The sequence below is a fragment of the Tripterygium wilfordii genome, chromosome 10 (assembly GCF_013401445.1).
Source record: "Tripterygium wilfordii isolate XIE 37 chromosome 10, ASM1340144v1, whole genome shotgun sequence".
In the NCBI taxonomy this organism is placed as follows: domain Eukaryota; kingdom Viridiplantae; phylum Streptophyta; class Magnoliopsida; order Celastrales; family Celastraceae; genus Tripterygium; species Tripterygium wilfordii.
The window spans coordinates 10,990,841-11,007,032 of record NC_052241.1 but is presented as its reverse complement, the minus strand read 5'-3'; the positions used below and the strand labels follow the sequence as shown (position 1 = coordinate 11,007,032).

Below are 16,192 nucleotides of genomic sequence, written 5' to 3'. Positions count from 1 at the left end.
CAATTCTTATATGCTTTCAAATACTTTCCTTCAGATCATTTCTTAACTAATCTTATCACATCTCATCAATGAATAAAATAAAAGTAAAAACAATTGCAGACGAGTATAGAGATCGCAAAGCACATCAAGGTAAATGGATACACTTACTCTGTTATTATAAGAAACTAGAAACAACATGAACTCTGGATAAACAGATGTAGAGAGCTTATAGACATATTTGGACAAGTTCAGAACCCTTAAACATGAAAAATTACAAGATAACAATTCATTCAGAGCAAAGTAAGACAACCATTTAATTAGAATGTGAGACCCCCCGTGCACAAACTGTTCATTTCATGTCTATTTCCAACAGCATGTTTTTCACCGTAAAATCATCGCAGGCCAAGGATTCACCCCAGCAGCTGGCATTGTAGGTCGTAGCATGGGGACCCTTCTCACGACTGAAAATGCCTCATTAAGACGAGCAGCACGAGTCATGAACTGAGACACCTTCTGTTTAGATTAATAAGAAAAGTGTACATATATCAATTATAATTTGCATTAATAAGGCCATTGAGAACACGGACATAAATCTATCTTCAATTGCGTAGCCGAAAGAGAGAAGGCACAGAATGAAAATGCAGTTGTCAATAAAGTTATTGCAAGGAACATTTTAAGTTACATAGCTAATCTAATACTACTTAACACCACACAGATTTTCTAAATTCACTAATTCCAGCAAGAAATCAAAATGGATGGGTTTGGTTACCAAATGTCAGGTTTCTCAACTAACTAATCCCCTTCTAACAAGATTTTTCTTTCTACAATGATTGCCTTTTTCTTTCAATTATATGCTCCAACAAACAAGAAAATGTTATTGATTCCTCTCTCCTCTCACTAAACATCTAAACATGAGATGAAAAAAAATCTAAATTAGATGATATGGGCCTTTTAGTAGCTCAATTACCCACATTCTATATGAGTATTCAAAGAAAACACAAAGCACAAGAATAACAAGAAATAAACATTCTTTTGCATGCAGTGGAGTAGCCAGAGCACATCATAAGTCCTTTATTATTCCATTCAAGAAATCCAAACACCGGTAAAGCATAAAAGACAAAGCAAATAAATTAAAGCATCAGATGCAACAATACAAGTCGCTGGTCACTTTGTTAATTTATAATCTGTAATGTAACTACATGACAAATGCCAATAAAGTGTGGTCAAAAGGTGCAAGGAAGATTTGAGATGACGAAATTGAAAAACAATTGCTAACACATAAACATAAGCATTTCACACCCAACTACACAATAATCTCGAGAACAAATTGCTGAAAATGAAGACTATCCACAGTAGAAAGAAAATCTATACACAAACTCTATGCAGCAAGTAATCTCTGGTGGGTTGTGCACCCCCTTGGTGCTTGAATAAAATTCTTCTCCGTTCAAAAAAAAAAAAACTCTATACAGCAAAATGAGACTGGTTAAGTCATCCAAAATGAAGTATGAGCAAATTTACCAATTCAATGCTTAAAATAAAATAGAAATGGCAAATATTTACAACAATGACAGTCAAATATATACATAAACTGACCTTATCATCCATGGTAACCTTGATCTCCAAGCTCCTGCTTTTGCGCTTCATCTTGTACAACCTCCGGCCAAGGATAACAAATCCCATTACAGCCGCCGCCATAGAGAAAGTCCAAACAGGGTTAACCCTCAAAACACAATACTTTAACAACTCAAACGGAACCTTCCACCACACTACATTCCTCTTCTTCAACTCACCGCCTGATTTCTCATTTTCTTTCATTTCGTCAATTGGAACCCCTGAATTGTCATTACCACCCTCAGAAGCAGCCATCAAACCATCTCCAACATCAGATTCACCAAACATCTCCGAGCCCTCTTCTGATGCATTCGCATGATCACCAAACTTTATTGGAACCAATCCATCTCCACCAGAATCGGACCAGAAGTTGCCTAAATCTTTATCCTTTATTGGAATTTCACCGAATCCTTCAAAACCCACTTCGCCTTTTGCATTTTCGCCAGAACCAACCTCGATTTTTGCTTCAAAAACATAAAATTCCCCAAAATTCTCAGTCTTAGTATCCATTTCTCCTGGTCCTTCAAGACCCGCTTGGCTTGTCGCTTCCTCCACAAGCCCCAACTCGTTTTCACTCAATTTCCGCTCATCAGACCGATCGCTGGCCGAATCGGACCAGAACTCACCGGAGAGTTTCCTCTCATACCGAGTCTCTGACCCAGGCTCAATCCAACTCGGATTATCCGACTCGACAGAACCCTCTTGACTCCCATCGGTCTCTACATCAGAAGCTTTCGCATATCTATTCTGACCGTCCAGAGAGAAGTAATCAGACCTGATTGCTTCAAAACTCCTGACATCTCCGAACAAATTTGGCGATTTAACAAAGTCTGATTCCGAGTCCGAACCCTCGCTCAAGTTGATCGGGTTCAACAGGATTGGTTCCGAATCGTGGAGCAGTTCCCAGTCTTGCAACTCACTAGCAGCCTCTCCTGCCATAGTTATCAAAAACAAACGCTAACCCTAAATCGAGCAAATTGAGAAGATGAACCGAAAGGATGACAATAACGACACAGAGAGGGCGAAGAAGGGGTGGCGCTATTGGTATAACCCACTAATGAAGGTAGTTGATTCTCGAGTGGCTGGGGTCTGCTGTAAATTTTTTACAGCGGACCCCACTATAAATGCATTACACAGTATAATTTTAAAAAATGATAATTATATTTTAATCGGGATTACGAGTTTAATGATATATTTTTTGTTTCAAACAAAAATCAAATTAAACATCAAAAGGAAATGAAAATTTTAGACCGTTGAACGTAAATACGAAACATTCAATATCTGTTTTGATATGAATTTGATTTTTGTTTGAAACAAAAAATATATCGTTGAACTCGTAATCCCGATCAAAATACAATTATGATTTTTTTAAAATTTATAAAAAATTATTAAGCCATGAAAATACATTTACAGCGGGGTCCGCTGTAAAAACTTTACAGCAGACCCCGGCTTCCCTTGATTCTATCCTCCTGGGTACAGTGCAATTAGAGTAGATTGAGGTCTAGCTACTTACGTGGCATATTATCCTTTGCCACCCCCACTGCTTTAATATATATTATTGACTTTTCAGAGTCTATCAAATGAGAAGGCGACATGTCATGTGACCCTAGTTTTTGTGTGGATTGGATTTGATAAAAATGGGTGAGCAGCAGCAGCCAAGATCAATCCCATACGAACACTGTAACACAACTCACAATTGACACAAGTCACAATAATACAATTCCAATATTTAAACATTTCTAATATTTCAACATTTCTAGATGATGAACTCATATGATTTGGTTATTGTGAAACAGACTGACAGTAGATGCGACTATGTTTTCTAAATACCTTTGTCCCTGTCCACTATCAATTTTGGCTCAACTTAATTCGAGTTAGGCTAATATACGATAAGAAAAGAGTAAAGTTTGTATGATCCTCAATTATCAAAAAAGAAATACTATTTTTTTTTGTCAATGATTTTATTATTTTATGCGTCGGACAGACAAAATGGGGATAGTTGCAGCTAGCGTATTATTGATGGTTAGAGACAGAGAAATTGCTACATTAACTGCATACACATAAAAGAAAACGAAATACTACTAACTAGAACGAATTCAATTCAAGGAATAATAAATCAACTTTTGTTTCCTTTACGTCTATCTCATGCAACTCATTCAATGAGAATTTAATGACATACACATGCAGTCGCCAAATAAGTTGAGCTACCATAACCATGCATACTTATCTGCCAATACAGAAACGGATAATAAGATACAATAATTTTCCATATAACAAAATAATTCAAACCAAATTCTTCTTCAACTTCAACTTCCATTTCTATATATATATATTCTATCAGCTTAATTATTCAAGTTTGCTTTACAAAAACTGTCTCCAATGAAAGGCTAGCCGTTGACTCTAAATAGCCATAACAATTACAACATTGATCCATCTGTTAATTAATGTCATATAAGATTTCGAAGGTTGATCACCATCACAGTAATGTCATCCATGTTGCCTCTGCTACAAGATATTTCTACAAGTTTTTTGCACGACTCAACTGAATTTTTATCGTCTCCTAATACCACATCAACTGCCTCCTGCTCACTTACCTAATCATCAACTCATTCACAAAATAAATTAATCACGTCAGCTATATATATTACACGTTAAAACATACATGAATATGGTATCATAACTTATGCCAAAATATACATGATGCGCCTCTCATAAAAATACATATTCTTCTTCTATAACACGCTCATTTTAAACCTCATCTATTCGAAGTGTTGGATGTTTTGGGGTTTTACACCTATGTTCATAATATTACTATCCCACGTACTACATGAATTTGAGGTTAAAAATTTAATTTTCAGAGTATGTAGCATGCATTGCTCTAATATGTAATAGCGTACGTGGCGATTCGAACTTGAATTCTTTGAAGAGTTTATCATTAACTAACCCAACCATCATCATGAGAGATGGATCAAATTCATTTTTATTAAGTGGGGGTTATTTCTATGGTTTGGACATCACCCTATCACAAAGTTTAATGTTAAGATATGATTTTAATTATATCTTCAAATGTTTTATTATTGGAAGTGAAAATAAATGAAAGATAGTGAAACTTTGGGGATAAGTTGGGTCAAAACATACGGTCTTATTTTGTGAAATGGCCCGGGCCAAATCAGATCAAGGTCACCATGATGATCATTAGTTAGTTTTTGTGTGCAATGTGTTGATTTGCAATATCTGGGTTCGTAGGACGTACCTTATCCCAGAGGCCATCAGAAGCCATTATCAAGAACTCACAGTCCGAAGATAATGGAAAATTGATAATATCTGGTTCAGAGATGACCCACTCCTTCAAATGTTGGTCTCCTATTGCCCTTGAAACAGCCAGTGATCCTTGAATTCTCCACACACCGTTGCGACAACACACAAAACCACCCTGCAAGTGTAACATTATTATCATACTCACATTAATTATACAAGACTTGTTGTTTTTGTTAACATATTTTCTAAAAGAAATTGGCTTACAGAGTTGTCGATCCGGAGACGTTCATCTTCCCTACGAAGACTATGATCATTTGTCAGTGTATGAGCCACTCCTTTCCTACTCAAAACTACTCTACAATCACCCAGGTTGGCTACATTCAACTCTCCATTCCTCAAGAACACACTAGCTGCACAAGCTCCACTGCCTACTCCCTGTAACACAAATTCCCGAAATGAACAAACCAAAAGTATTACATAGAATAAATCTATTACATCTGACCAGCCCAAGTGGGTGGGGTCACAAGTCTTTGCAGTGTCAAACTTGATGATGCTAGGCGAGCTATTGAGTGACGATGAGGCTAAGTCTATTGTCTAGGAAAAGATGTGAGACACATGATATAATAGACCAAACATTCAAACTAGTAACAATCGATTTTCTTGAACTCAAAATAACTAGTATGGGATGGTGATGGGCCTAGGAAGATAAAGTCATGGGCCTATGTATTAATTTGTTTGTTAATTAATGACATCTAGCTAGCATATACATTCCAAGTTTAATTCATTTCAAATGTGCAATTGCAGTAGTATATATTAATGGTTTTACCTTGCTAAGGAACTCGCTGTCTGTGACCAAGTAACCTCCTCTAATAGCCTCATTGACATCTTCCTCCCCCACATTTTCTAGGGCTTTTAGGATGTTCTTTCCAAGATTTTCTGAAACATAATCTACTGCAGCACAACCTCCATGCCCATCAATCACAGCAAAAAATGCCTGTTAAGACATCTCTGATTCGTTATATGTAATTATCAAGAATCCAAAATGAACAAATAATTAAACAAAATATATTGAAACTCAAAGTAACCTGTTTAGGATTTCCAGATATGTCAACAATGGCACTATAACCATCTTCCATGACATCTCTCCTCCCTTTCTTACTAGCCAAACAGAAATCTCTCCCTTCAACCTCAATTTCTCTACTCTCCAATTCCCTATTGTTCATGCCACCAAAGTCCAACTCCGGACGTGTTTCTGGCAAAACCAACCTCGCAGGCCTTTTCCTAGACTTGATTAACGTCGCCTTGTCATCATTCGATCCCTGGTTTATCAAAACATCAAAATTAGGCAAACCCTTTGGTAATTGATCATTTTCCCGAGAAAATATGACACTCTCGGAGGATGCTGAAGTAGCCTTCTCTCCCGGTTGATCAATCAAAAACTGGCCAACCCATGAGAGAGGAGGCTTGGACATGGCCTTCCTTAGCCTTCGAAGAACGTAAACAATAGATACAATAGAGAAACCCCATAGAAAATCCTCCATAACGACTATAGTCTTTGACAATAATCTGCGCCTGAGAAGAGAGAAACAAGAGAAGTGTGAATCGTGGAACACAACAATACTACTAGTACTTAAAAGAGCGAGGTCACGAAATGAACATTGATTTGGTTAACTTCTTGTTGATTTAAGTTTGGTCAAAGGAGAAGCTTCCAATTACAGAACAAGTATTATCATATATATATATATATATATATATTAATTTGTTGACAATTTCAAAGCCAAAGAAATGGTCATAGCCCTCTTTAATTTGTTCTATTGTAGTTTGGAAGGTTTTGCTCAAATGTGCCTGTTGACTCATTCTAATCTAATGGCTAGGAAACCATTGTTGGGTCGTTACAAGTTTTAATTTTAAGATTTTTTAGAACGACAGAGTCCATTGTTACTCATTATAAGTTAGTACACTAATGCCCATTGGATGACTGAATCAACTGCTCGTAAAAGGTTTTAGATTAATTGATGGGAACATATTGTGGCTTGTATATCTATAGGAATATATAGGGAATTTCAATGCAATGTTTTTTTATAAGGGAGTTTTCAACGCAATTGATTAAGGTTTTAACAAGTCTAACACATATGGGATGGTGTTGGAAATCCAAGCCCAAACACATCAATATTTATATTTGTTCGCTCTGTGTTACAAACCTGTACATATTTGTTCTTCTGGGCTGTTGTTTATGGTACTTAAACTGAAAAAATGCGTTAGTTTCTAGGACTTTACTTATATACCACTCGGTTGGGTTATGTTAACTCGTGTGAGATGTAGTCTTAACACTACCCCACACTTGTAGGTTGGATTATGCCAGACCCAACAATTTGACAGATAGAGTCCACGTCCAAATGGACTGAGACTTTGCTTTGAGACTAGTAGGAAATCCAAACCCAAACACATAAATGATATTATCAGTTCTGAAATACAAGTCTGCATGAATTTGTTATTCATGGATTGTTGCCAATGATTCTTAGTCCCAAAAAATGATTCACTTGTGGGAGAGGTGTTATTAAGACTTTGTTTATATAATACTCGATTGGGTTACATTAATTCGATGTTGGATATAGTCTTGATACTTGGGAGCCTCCCTCCTAAAGTTTTCCTCTTTTTTTAATCTCCTGCTCTTGTACTTACCATAAAAAAAAGGATTAATACAACTATTGACCACTAAAAGATGACCATCGAAAAATTATCAGTGTTCTAATTTGGTCACGGAATCTTCAATTGTTCTAAATTGATTACTTATTCTTCAAGTTGTGCCAATCAAACCATGGATATTAAATAATTAATCATGTACAACTTTTTTTTCTTTTATAAAAAAAGTACACCTTCTCAGTCCTGATCTGGGCCAATGGTTTATAGCTTTCTTGGGCTACCCGGCCCGTCATCGTAATAAAATAAAAGAAAGAAAACGATATACTTTATCCTCTTGTTTTTGCAGTCATTCTCCTATCAGTGTGGGAAATGGAATCATCGACGAACACGAGAAGAAAAAGCTCTCAAATCTCCGAACGACCTCCCAAGCGCCTCGTATTCGATCGTCGTTACGGTTGGGTGTAATCTCTATTTCTCTCTTTCTGGCTGTCTCTGTTTTTATATGTTAGGTATGTCGGTGTACTAGAATTAGCTTATTGATGTGTAGGTTTGATGAATGGAAAGACCCAGCAGAGGAAGCTCTTGCAGGCGGCCGCGGAATGTAAGTCTTTTAAGTTTTCATCGTAGAGCCCTCTGTTTGATTGCTGACAAGCGAAAGGAAAGACGCGACCAAGTATTGACTATTGCTAATTTGTTAATCTGCTAAAATTCTAATTCCTTGGTTCTAATTCTTTTTTTTTTCTTTTGATGTTGGCCCTTAAAGGTTTTGCATATTGCCTCTAGCTAAGGCTTTCTTGAAGACAGCTTCACAGTCGGTATGACTATTTTTATTTTTTTTTTAATTATAAGGGTGATTAATTTTGTTGTCCTAGTTTGATTCAACTATGATTTTATGTAGTGTGATTTAAGTGAGAATTATTTTGATGGATTGACGCATTAGTTCAATGGAAGTGACTGTCTAATGTTGATTCTTGTAGTGATCTGATCTGTATTGAATATTTTCTTTGATATGCATTGAAACTTCAATTGATTGATCATTGGTAGTGTGACTTTGGTTTGATCATGAAACACTTTGGGTATTAGTAGGATTTTTTTGACGACCCCAACTTTTAGGATAAAGACTCGGAAAAGATAGATGTTACTGTCAAGTGGATGGTTTCCTTTAGAATGCTAAAAAGTAGTTGTAATTCTAACTTTCTAAGTATTCTGCAAGATACATGAACTTTCTACCATGGATATTTTTGCTTTCATCGGCTGGATAACAATGGATATGTGACGGTAATTGGTTAGATTGATAGCATTTGGACTTTTTTTATTTGTACCATGTTGTATTTGTTCAAAACTAAAATGCTGTAGGCTGAGGATTTTTGGAATCAAATTACACAGAAGTGATTATCGTAGGAAGAACTCTGCAGTGTATGTTTAAGGAAGTTTAATACGAAGTATAGACTTGCAAGATTTTCATGTGTGGGATTGTGTGGGGAAAGCCAGAAAGGCATATGGAGAGGGAGTCAATTTTCAGGAATCTTAAAAAATTTCAACATAATGATAGCACATATTCTCTTAATATTGGAACGGAGGGGAAAAAGATCAGAGAGTTTGATTTGCTTTCGGTCAAGCGTATTACTTTCTATCTACTCTGAAATGGAGCTGTCTTCTCAAAATCACTAGATTGACCTACATCCATATCTCTGGAATTTCGTTTTGTTCTTTTCGTAGATGTGTTATATTGAGATAAGTGAGGAGTGGAAACCGGCAAGAGGAGAAGATATTACTAAGTGAAAGTAAGTTGTCATACATTGGATGAATCATCTTTCAAATTCTCCTTGAGGCATTTAGGAATCAGTTTTATAAATCCGTGCTGTAGTTTCTTGCCTTTTTTCCAGTCTTGTTGGGAGAAGACAAAGGAGGAGAAAGTAGAAAAATCACCTTCCAAATTGTCCTTGAGAAGTTTAGGAATCAGTTATGTAAATTGGTGCTGTCGTTTCTGCACTTTTTTCCTGGGTCTTGTTAGGAGAACAAAAAGAAGGAGAAAGTAGAAAAATCACGCACAGAACATTATGTAGTACTGGTAAGGTGAAGAAGAGATTGTATTGAATAGAATGAATACAAGAGTTAGGGTTACAAGCAGATATAGAGAGGAGGGTAAGACAAACACTAAACTACCCTCAAGACTAATACAACAAAGTATCTAATATCTCTAACATGTCCGATAGGCTTACCTTCATTAGATAGATTTTATTATAGCAGTTGAATACTCACAGCTAGTTGAGGTTAACTCTCAATTTGGAAAAAATACTCGTCTGGGAAATGATTCTCAGATAATCATGCAAAATAAAATTGAGAAGAACACATTCATTGTTTGTCATAATCTCTCATTGATACATATTGTGCTTGTTTCATGCATTTTAAACATACTTTTCCATAGCAAAAAAATTTACATTTACTCGTAACCCATGTTTTCCCTGCATTTTGCTGCAGATCAACCTAGCGGCCAGTTCTGCTGTGAAAGTTTTTGAGAAGCCAGACCTCCTCTCCCCTCAGGTGCTACATGCCAGCCTTAATGATCAGCTTCACAAAATAATGTCTTCCATTCGGAAACCAGAAGTCAATATGTTTGTTGGCGAGGAAAATTCCTCATCACATGCTTCTACCAGTTTCCCTGCGCAGCCACATTTGGAAAGTGGAGAATCTCAAGTGCCCTGATATGCTGATTTTGGGCGCAAACTCCTAGTTGATTTTAGGCATTAAACAACAAACACATTATTCACCAAATTTGCTTGCTATGTAACATTAAGATAGTATCAATTATCAAATGTTCTTACTTCCAGGTGATTTTTAGGCGCACAAAGAACCCGAACCCAGTTCTGGGGACTCAATTTTGCTGATTTACTTTTGCATTTCTTATGCTGATATTGCAGAAGTGAAGAACATTTTACGTTTGTATCTTGATTCTTGAATCTATTTGATTTTCCAGAAAAATCAAGCAAATAAAATAATCATTTTTATTATTTTGTTTTATTTTAATCTATTATCCATTGGTCATGAAAAAATGAGACACCGAAGCGAAATCTTAACCACCGAAAAGCCTTAGAAATGTCAAATACTCAGTGCGAGTGAACGCCGCTCTGTAGATGGCCAAATCGTCCACAACGGGTTCTGTAGGCAGTGGTAGAAGCACTTCCACCGGTGGTGCCTCTCCCTCTCTTGTCCTACACCCGTCTCCCTGCTTAAAATGCGCACCCTTCTCAACTCCAATTTCATCTTCTCTCTTCCATCTTCGTCCTCGTCATCATCACCTTCTTCTTCCTCTTGTTATTGCAACTCATCGCTCTACAGCTTCAGACCCACAACAAACAAGCGCTTTCACTTCCTCAAGCCATGCTCTTCTCTCAAGCAAACGAAGAAGCAACAGAGGAATCTCCAGAAGAGCAGTGCCCCACAGAGCTTGAAGGGGTTCTTGAATCCAAAGGGAAACGATGACAACGATGATGCCAGTGTTGATCAGGCTAAGGGAGATGGTGATGGTGAAGGCAGATTCGAAGGAGAAACTGCTTTCAAAGGTATCCTTTTGGCTGGAGTGTTGCTTGTGGGCGTTGTCGGTGGATTTGGCACTGTTGGCTTTGTCTACAAGGACCAGATCAATGCATTCTTAAACCAGTTCTCGGAATTCATCGAAGGTGATTTTTCGGATTTTATTTTGTGATTGCTGCTAGGATTTGATGGGATTTTGTTGAATGTGAGTGAGACGAGTGCTCTAATTTTCTGGTTAGTGCTAGAAAATTTGTTCCTTGTGAATTAAGGAACTATCTAGTGTGAGTATTTGTTTTGTGAATTAAGGAACTATCTAGTGTTCATATACATTGTTACCCTTCCATGATTGATTGGGTTAATTTATGGGTTCAGAGTTTGCCAAAAAAGAGCCAGACTACTCCATTTCTTCACTAGAGTCGATAGGAGCAATGAAGTTGGTGTGGTTGAAGTGTCATAATGAAATAGAAAGACAGTTATCATTCCCATTGAAAATGAAGCTCAATGCTTTATGTAAACTGGACTGGGTTGGAGGTCGATTAGTTACTCAAATTGGGGTATTATATTGCTGTGCTAAGTCTTAGATTTTTCATACTTTGTTTGGATTCCAGAGCATAGGCTATAGAGATTGTAGACAATTGTTGAACTTTAATCATTCCTTTGTTCAAGGGATTTCCTAGTGCCACTGTTGGGATATTTTGCATTTCAGACAAGGTCCTCCTCCTGCTTTTCTGTCTCTGTTTCTCTTTTTCCCTGTCAGATGCCAGAGAAAACCCATGAAATTATATGGATTATATGTGAATGTGGATTCGAAAATATAAAGTGCGTGCTTCATTGCTGGATTTTCTCCTTGCAGAAAAGTTTAAACTTTTCCTGGCTTCTGATAGCATGCATTTTCCCATTTGTTTTTTTGCCCCCTCTTAGCACTTTGCAACATGCTTTTTTGAACAATGATATCGTTTAGTACCATATTAGTGCTTCTGCTTTCTTTTCTTGTAAATGGAATATGCTTCTTAATCTTCAAGAAAATTGCTCATTCTGTGCATAGGTTATGGCCCTGCTGGATATGCCTTATTTGTAGCAGTTTATGCAGGATTGGAGGTAAGTGTTTGATGCTCTTTTGAGTTGAGACACTTTGAATTTCTGTATTTTCTTTTTCCCTCAAAATGATGTTATGTAGCAATACCGGTGCTTATATATGTTTCATTGAAGAATTTTTCTTTTCCAGATTTTTTTAGATCATTTTTGTTCTTCAAACTTGCTGAAAATTGATTATGAATGATGCATGTTTGCTAGGTCCTTGCAATTCCAGCTATTCCGTTGACAATGTCAGCTGGTCTTCTTTTTGGCTCCCTTATTGGGACCATCGTAGTCTCGATTGGTGGGACGGTTAGTAGGACTTTATAGTGAATTGTGAGTTTCAGACTAAATTCTGACTGCATGTGTGACTTGATTTCTAATATTCTTTATACCCTTTCTAGGTGGCAGCAAGCATTGCCTTTTTAATTGCTAGATATTTTGCTCGTGAGCGTATTCTCAAACTAGTCGAAGGAAACAAAAAGTTCCTTGCAATTGACAAGGCAATTGGAGAAAATGGGTTCAGAGTTGTCACTCTCCTTCGTTTGAGTCCTTTGCTTCCATTTTCTTTGGGCAATTATTTATATGGATTAACATCTGTAAAGTTTGTACCTTACGTCTTGGGAAGGTACGTTCTTGCTTATATTATTAAACTTCTTGTATTATATTAAATATCGGTTAGGGTAAAAGTGTTTTAGTTCTGTTTGCTATTCAATGGAATTCTATGATATTCTTATTAAGCAACAATTGTGTTTCTGATCATAACTTGTCAACCTGTGTTTCAAGTGGCTCAAATTTTTGTAGTACCAAATTGGAACTCTGTAGTTTAATTATTTGTTAAGTTGGTTCCACTTGTTAAAATTTTGTTTGGATTTCAATGAAAAATAGCCTTTCTGTAGCTTATAAGCACTTTTATAACAAAGTGTCTGCATTTTGAATCATGTTTGTAATAAAAAAAAGTCGTAAAAAGTTAATATTTTAGTGACTGACTGAATTGATAATCTATCATTTAAGGGAGTTGCCTGTGAGGTTAGCTCGTATTATAACTTATTCTTTCTTTTTTTGTGAAGGAGGAATAAAAACATATGATGCGAAATGGTTTCCATGTTTTGATTCATATTCGAAATTTGATTATCATGCAGTTGGTTGGGGATGCTTCCAGGAACGTGGGCTTATGTGAGTGCCGGAGCATTTGGGCGAGCAATTATTGTGAGTTTATTAGTGTCATCCTATTATTTCATTTTGTTTCATATTACTTTTATTTGTAAATTATAAACGTGGTTGTTTCTTTTAAAGTGATTCAACTCTTTTTCCTTCATTTTCTTTTAGCGCAAATGTAGTTGTAATTTTCCATCACTAAGCTTTGAATGAAGTCCTTATAAAAAAAAAAAAAACTTAATGGAAATTTGTTGCTGGTCCCCATAAGTTCCCTGCGTGTCTAATAGAAGCATGCATCATCTACAATAACGATGAATCCCTGTGGACTTCACATAATTTTTGCTTTGGATTCGTGTATCAGACTGCAAATTAGTGAGTTAGAGGCTAAATGATGACAATGATTCTATCTTATTGACTGATTCTTTTCTCTTTTCTTTCCTAAGCAAGAAGAATCTGATGTCGGTTTGCCTGGAGGTAATGGTCAGCTGTTGACGGTGGGACTGGGACTGTTAGCCACAGCACTGGCTGCGGCTTATGTGACTCGACTTGCAAAGGTAATGCCATGGTTGTTAGCATTTTCTTTGTTCCAAAAGGGTATCATTTTCCATAGAGTAATTTCGATTGGAGAGTAGAATTAACAAAGCGATTTTAATTCAATATGATGTATAACTGTATAAAGCCACAACGAGAATAGAAGTGAATAATACTCCTCATTAAGAAGGAAGAAAGAAGAAAGAAGAGTCGAAGTGAATAAAGTTATTAATCTCCTCTTCCGCCAGTTTCCTCCTCCAAATCCTTTTCTTATCAAAAGTTAGCAAGCCCTTTACTGGAAAAAAAAGAAAAAGAGAAGAATCATATATATTCACATTCATTTGGTAAAACTAACGATCAATTTAAAAAAGAAAATCATTCTCCTGTGTTGACAAAGTTCCTTTCTCCACTGCAGGAAGCTGTAAAAGACATGGAATAGCCACTGAAGTGGTGGTTCTTACCCACCTTGAGCTTGAAAATACAGTATGAAGTTGTAAACTGACAGGAGGCACGTTACTAGCATGTAAATTTAAATGTATAAGATTAACATTTAAATCAAAAAAGAAATTTTCCATTTTTTATTCTATACTGAATTTTCTTTTACGAGTGGTATGTGTATCATCTATCATCTTGTGGAGGACTGTCTAGTCAATTTTGCTCTCATTCTATGAATGATTGAACATCTGAAACTGACAAAAAAGAAAGGAAAAAAAAGCTTCTCCTTGTCTTGGATTACCAAGAAAGCTATGTAAGTTTAGTGGAGTAGTTGCATGTACCACGTACATATACCAATCCCATACGGAAGGACTATTACTAATACTATTACAGGTTTTTGAGGATTTTCTACACGTATGCAAGTCGTTGAGATTAAGACGTGACAACACACCTCATGGCAACAGCTGCCAGGTGGGACATTAGGAATTTGAGCGTTAATTTTGTCTCCATTTAAGGACTTAATTATCAGATTTTGAGTTTAGTTGAATTTGATATTTTCAAATAAACAAGATTTATTTAAGACCTACAAATTCGAGTAAATATAAATTAGAAAGTGCACAAACAAATAGCTGTATATCTTTGTCACATGGTGAAGAGTAGGTGGCATTTTGACAAATGGTTAATGACCTAGAAAGAATCAAATGGTATATATTTTGAAGTCTCTTGTCTAAGTTGTCTTGTCTTGCTGCAGAAACAAAACACATGAAAGTGCTCAAAAATCTGCCACGACTTCACCTTTGAACATCCATGCATGGCCACTTGTCATCACACTAAACAACACCAATAAATGAGTTGGTGCTCAAAATAATCAAACAAATTGCGACTCCACAACATCAACATCACCAACCAGATGCTATAAATATATATATATGCCCATCTAGCTCGTTATGAGAACACCAACTCCTTACTCCTCCTGCTTTGGATAACTCATAAAATATTCTCTTCGGCACTTTCATATATATATATTTCCATTTCTAGCTAGCTTCTTCTTTAATGGAGTGGTCTCCTCAAGATGCCATGAAAGCTTATTTGCAAACTCTTCAATTGGTAAATACTAAAATACCTTCATTCCTCTCTTTCTCATATAAAAAAGTTTGTGCATATATATGCCATTTGGATGTGTTTTGTACTAATTGATTGTATCAACATTTTCCATTAATATGCAGTGTAAGTTACATGATGATGATGATGATCAAGATTTGTCATTGGGAAGCAAAAGAGTAGTCATTGAGCCCAAATGCATGGAGTTCATATCAGCTTTGGCAGCAGGAAAGAGAGCAAAATCAATGGTGGAAATCACAACACAAGGCATTACCCCAATCACAATAGCCCTGGCTGTGGCTGCAAAGCAAACAGGAGCTCAATTTCTCTGTTTCCTTGTTAGCAACCACAATGAAGGCCTTAACATTGATGAAAGCAAACACAAGCTCATAGATCTTGGTCTTGAAGATGTGATTCATTTTTTTTACAAAGACCCATTTGAAGGGTTGATGCATGAGGGCTGCAAAGACAGATTTTGCAGTCATTGATTGCAAGTATGAGCATCACTTGGAGTTGTTTAAGGTTGTTAATGTCAACCCAAGAGGGTGTATTGTAGTAGAGCACAATATATAGGGTATAGGAAAAGTGGGGTTTCATTTAGTCATGTTTTGAAGGCCAAGAAAGAATCAGTTGGGTATGTTTGTCTCCCAATAGGAGAAGGAATAGAGCTGACAAGCGTTGGACCAGAGGGAAAGAGTGAGAGATCCAGGAGATTCCATGTAACTTTTGAAAATTGAGCTTTTGGTATTAATGATTTCCTTATATATACAACAAAAATTAGATTATAGGCATTGAATTATATGCTTAGCCATGCAAATAGAGATTTGTCTTAATTAGTTTTAAACAATTTTCCTCGTCAAATTAAGCA

General features: G+C 36.4%; 5 protein-coding genes across 7 annotated transcripts; 3 read left to right on the top strand and 2 right to left on the bottom strand.

The window, feature by feature from the left end:
• Window positions 1–106: 106 nt before the first annotated feature.
• Window positions 107–2,653, bottom strand: LOC120007853. Its single transcript, XM_038858318.1, has 2 exons — window positions 1,573–2,653; window positions 107–492 (listed from the first exon to the last, which is right to left on the bottom strand). Exons 1-2 carry the CDS (start codon window positions 2,527–2,529, stop codon window positions 361–363), a joined length of 1,089 nt encoding a protein of 362 aa, XP_038714246.1. The 5' UTR covers window positions 2,530–2,653; the 3' UTR covers window positions 107–360.
• Window positions 2,654–3,865: 1,212 nt separating this feature from the next.
• On the bottom strand, window positions 3,866–6,504 carry LOC120007989 (probable protein phosphatase 2C 77). Its single transcript, XM_038858485.1, has 5 exons — window positions 5,934–6,504; window positions 5,675–5,842; window positions 5,113–5,283; window positions 4,844–5,023; window positions 3,866–4,184 (listed from the first exon to the last, which is right to left on the bottom strand). The coding sequence occupies exons 1-5, from the start codon at window positions 6,387–6,389 to the stop codon at window positions 4,038–4,040; spliced, it is 1,122 nt and encodes a 373-aa protein (XP_038714413.1). The 5' UTR covers window positions 6,390–6,504; the 3' UTR covers window positions 3,866–4,037.
• A 1,301-nt stretch (window positions 6,505–7,805) lies between these two features.
• On the top strand, window positions 7,806–10,440 carry LOC120006804. The gene is made up of 4 exons (XM_038856894.1): window positions 7,806–7,952; window positions 8,039–8,092; window positions 8,255–8,306; window positions 9,973–10,440. Exons 1-4 carry the CDS (start codon window positions 7,861–7,863, stop codon window positions 10,195–10,197), a joined length of 423 nt encoding a protein of 140 aa, XP_038712822.1. The 5' UTR covers window positions 7,806–7,860; the 3' UTR covers window positions 10,198–10,440.
• Window positions 10,441–10,559: 119 nt separating this feature from the next.
• LOC120006803 (TVP38/TMEM64 family membrane protein slr0305-like) lies at window positions 10,560–14,422 on the top strand. 3 transcript variants are annotated; one of them, XM_038856891.1, is made up of 7 exons: window positions 10,560–11,171; window positions 12,071–12,123; window positions 12,319–12,411; window positions 12,504–12,727; window positions 13,242–13,308; window positions 13,701–13,811; window positions 14,204–14,422. In XM_038856891.1, exons 1-7 carry the CDS (start codon window positions 10,727–10,729, stop codon window positions 14,225–14,227), a joined length of 1,017 nt encoding a protein of 338 aa, XP_038712819.1. In that variant the 5' UTR covers window positions 10,560–10,726; the 3' UTR covers window positions 14,228–14,422. The 3 variants fall into 3 exon arrangements, with proteins under 3 accessions (XP_038712819.1, XP_038712821.1, XP_038712820.1); XM_038856893.1 differs by lacking the exon at window positions 12,319–12,411 and having other exon boundaries at window positions 10,560–11,054; XM_038856892.1 differs by lacking the exon at window positions 12,319–12,411.
• Window positions 14,423–14,553: 131 nt separating this feature from the next.
• On the top strand, window positions 14,554–16,117 carry LOC120006805. The gene is made up of 2 exons (XM_038856895.1): window positions 14,554–15,330; window positions 15,450–16,117. Exons 1-2 carry the CDS (start codon window positions 15,277–15,279, stop codon window positions 15,810–15,812), a joined length of 417 nt encoding a protein of 138 aa, XP_038712823.1. The 5' UTR covers window positions 14,554–15,276; the 3' UTR covers window positions 15,813–16,117.
• Window positions 16,118–16,192: the final 75 nt, after the last annotated feature.